We start from the raw sequence: 3,077 nt of genomic DNA, 5'->3' as shown, positions 1-3,077 counted from the left end.
ATGGCTTTAAAGTCTTAAAATTCTGTGTCTCCTTTGGCTTCCTTCTCTCTTGATTCTGCCCAGGCTTTATTAGTGGTTTGCTTCATATCATCATCTCTAGCTTCATAAATTTCTTTAGAACATTCATCAATCCCTCACTAGGATCTGTTTCAGTGTCATAGGAGGGCAAAGACTTTGCCTTCTTTCTTTCTCTTTGCATTCTTTCCTTCTTTTCTTTTTCTTTGCATTCTTTTTCAATCTGAATAAGGTAGTCCCACCGTGAGTTTTCTGCTTTCTTTCTACATAAGAACTGTACCTGTCTTTTTTTTTTTTTTAAGATTTTATTTATTTATTCGACAGAGAGAGATCACAAGTAGGCAGAGAGGCAGGCAGAGAGAGAGAGGAGGAAGCAGGCTCCATGCTGAGCAGAGAGCCCAATGCAGGACTTGATCCCAGGACCCCGAGACCATGACCTGAGGTGAAGGCAGCGGCTCAACCCACTGAGCCACCCAGGTGCCCTGTCTTTTTTTGAACTGCCTTCCACAGAGATGGGTTTTAAGTGGTTGTTCACAATCGTGGAGTAACTCTTCCCATTTAGATTCTTTTTTTTTTTTTAAAGATTTTATTTATTTATTTGACAGATAGAGATCACAAGTAGTCAGAGAGGCAGGCAGAGAGAGAGAGGGAAGCAGGCTCCCCGCTGAGCAGAGAGCCTGATGCAGGGCTCGATCCCAGGACCCTGAGATCATGACCTGAGCCGAAGGCAGCGGCTTAAACTACTGAGCCACCCAGGCGCCCCCGCATTTAGATTCTTTATCAAAAGATCAAATAACTTCTCTGTGAAATGCACCTGCATATTCTCAGTGGGGACTTGATGAACCCCAGTTAAGGTAATATAGATTTTCACAAACTTATCTGACTTAACCCATCTGTAATTATTGATTTTGACTGTATATCCTGTTGTAATGGGATCAACCATAGCAGTTGGCTTTTCATTGTCAAGAAGTTCTGCTTTTGGGGCACCTGGGTGGCTCAGTGGGTTAAAGCCTTTGCCCTTGGTTCAGGCATGATCTCAGGGTCCTGGGATCGAGCCCCTCATCAGGCTCTCTGCTCAGTGGGGAGCCTGCTTCCCTTCCTCTCTCACTACCTGCCTCTCTGCCTACTTGTGATCTCTATCAAATAAATAAATAAAATCTTAAAAAAAAAAAAAGAAGTTCTGCTTTTCTCTGTGATTTCTACTTCCTCTTGTTCTTGGTTTCTATCTCTGTCTTGGATTTTTCAGCTGTAAGGGTATCACGTACTTTTTTTCTAGAGGCCTTTTCCAGCAGCACTTCACCTCTTCTAGATCTTTCTGTAGCTCTTCAATGCTGAAGCCCTTGTCGGGCTGATCAGGCAAAGCCTGAGCTGCAGACACGCAGGGGAGAGAGCAGGAAACACCGCACCAAATGCGCTTACCTGGATACTGGCCCCACTAGCAGGAGTCGCAGTGCCCCAAGCCTGAGCTCGCACCAGACCCGGTGCGAGACATGGCCCCCAGATATGTCTTTTTTTAAAAAAAGACTATTTATTTGAGAGCCAGAGAGTGAGCAGGGGGAGGGGCAGAGGAAGACTGAGAGAGAACCCTCAAGCAGACTCCCTGCTGAGCACAGAGCCCAACTTGGTCCTCAATCTCAGATCTCAGGACCTTGAGACCAGGCTTTGAGCCTAAATCACAAGCCAACCGCTTAACTGACTAAGCCACCCAGGTGCCCCTCAGGTATAAGCGTTAATACTGTTGCACCATACATGTGGTCCAACCGTTCCCTCATTAGGGAGAAGCTAGGATTTGAGTTTTCTCCTGATGGTTTGCTACTGTGCTGGGTTGAGGTATTTGTGAAGATTATGTGTCACCCTAGGAAAAGAGAAATGGGTTTTTTCTTGATGCTTGATGTATACCTATAAACAAGGTCAATCACCTCATTTCTGGATTTTTTTTTTTTTTGAGGGATTTATTCCATGTGGAGTTGTAGATTTGGTGTGTGTCCAGGAGGCTCTTATTTACCCTCGTGAACTAGAACCATCATTGGCTTCTTAATCTGAATCCACTTTCCAAGGGTTCTACTGAGTGAATGAGCAGAATGTGACAAGTGCAGTAGTGGCTTGAGTATGACAGTAAGTGTTCACTTACCATTCTCAGTCTTTGCTTATAACAATTCCAGCTCTTCCCATCCTGCTGATACCAAATAAAAACCATTCCCCCATGGTTTGAACCTTCTTGGCTCCAAGTAGTCGTTGCCCCTGGTCTGGGAAGTGATTCTTTTTTTCTTTTTTTAAAAGTGTTTTTATTTGAGAGAGAGCATGCACATGTGTGCACATAAGTCGGGGGAGGGGCAGATGGAGAGAATCTTTAAGCAGACTGCCTGCTGAGCCCACAGCCCCTGAGATCATGACCTGAGCTGAAACAAGAGCTGGACATTTAACTGACTGAGCCACCCAGGAACCCCTGGAAAGTGATTCTCATAGATCCTGTTAGCAAGTTTTCTCCTCTCAAAAGTTATTTATTGAAATTACTAAAAGTCAAGAGCATGGGGTGCCTGAGTGGCTCAGTGGGTTAAGCCTCTGCCTCAGGTCATGATCTCAGGGTCCTGGGATTGAGCCCCACATTGGGCTCTCTGCTCAGCGGGGAGCCTGCTTGCCCCTCTCTCTCTGCCTGCCTCTCTGCCTACTTGTGATTTCTCTCTGTCAAATAAATAAATAAAATCTTTTTTTAAAAAAGCATAAAAGTATGGGGTAGACTGAATTATTTATATATTGTGTTGTGTGTCATGTGGCCATTTATGTGCTGGGCTTTCTGAATTTCCAAATATGTTTCATCCCACCTTTTACCCATAAATTGTTATCTGACTGAGATTTAGGATAGTTAAGATGTATGGAGTCCACATACTACTTTTATTATAGATCAAGGCAAATTGGAGTATGGTCACTGTGGGAGTCCAATGAGCTTTGTTTGGACTCCAGAAATAAACATAGTGACAGCAGCAAAAACAGGCTCTGAATCTCCAAGTTCGTGTCTTGATCTAGACAGAACATTGGGGAACACATGGTCTATGCAGACAGGC

The 3,077-nt window shown here is 44.3% G+C and overlaps 1 protein-coding gene across 1 annotated transcript; it reads right to left on the bottom strand.

Moving 5' to 3' along the window:
- LOC309853202 (calcyclin-binding protein-like) lies at window positions 1–958 on the bottom strand (the record flags this gene model as incomplete). The annotated part of the gene is made up of 3 exons (XM_082711037.1): window positions 1–299; window positions 489–565; window positions 776–958. The coding sequence occupies 3 exons, from the start codon at window positions 956–958 to the stop codon at window positions 83–85; spliced, it is 477 nt and encodes a 158-aa protein (XP_082567163.1). The 3' UTR covers window positions 1–82.
- Between the last annotated feature and the right edge of the window lie 2,119 nt (window positions 959–3,077).

This window comes from Mustela nivalis (assembly GCF_964662115.1).
Source record: "Mustela nivalis genome assembly, chromosome: 18".
In the NCBI taxonomy this organism is placed as follows: domain Eukaryota; kingdom Metazoa; phylum Chordata; class Mammalia; order Carnivora; family Mustelidae; genus Mustela; species Mustela nivalis.
This window is presented reverse-complemented; position numbering and strand designations above follow the sequence as displayed.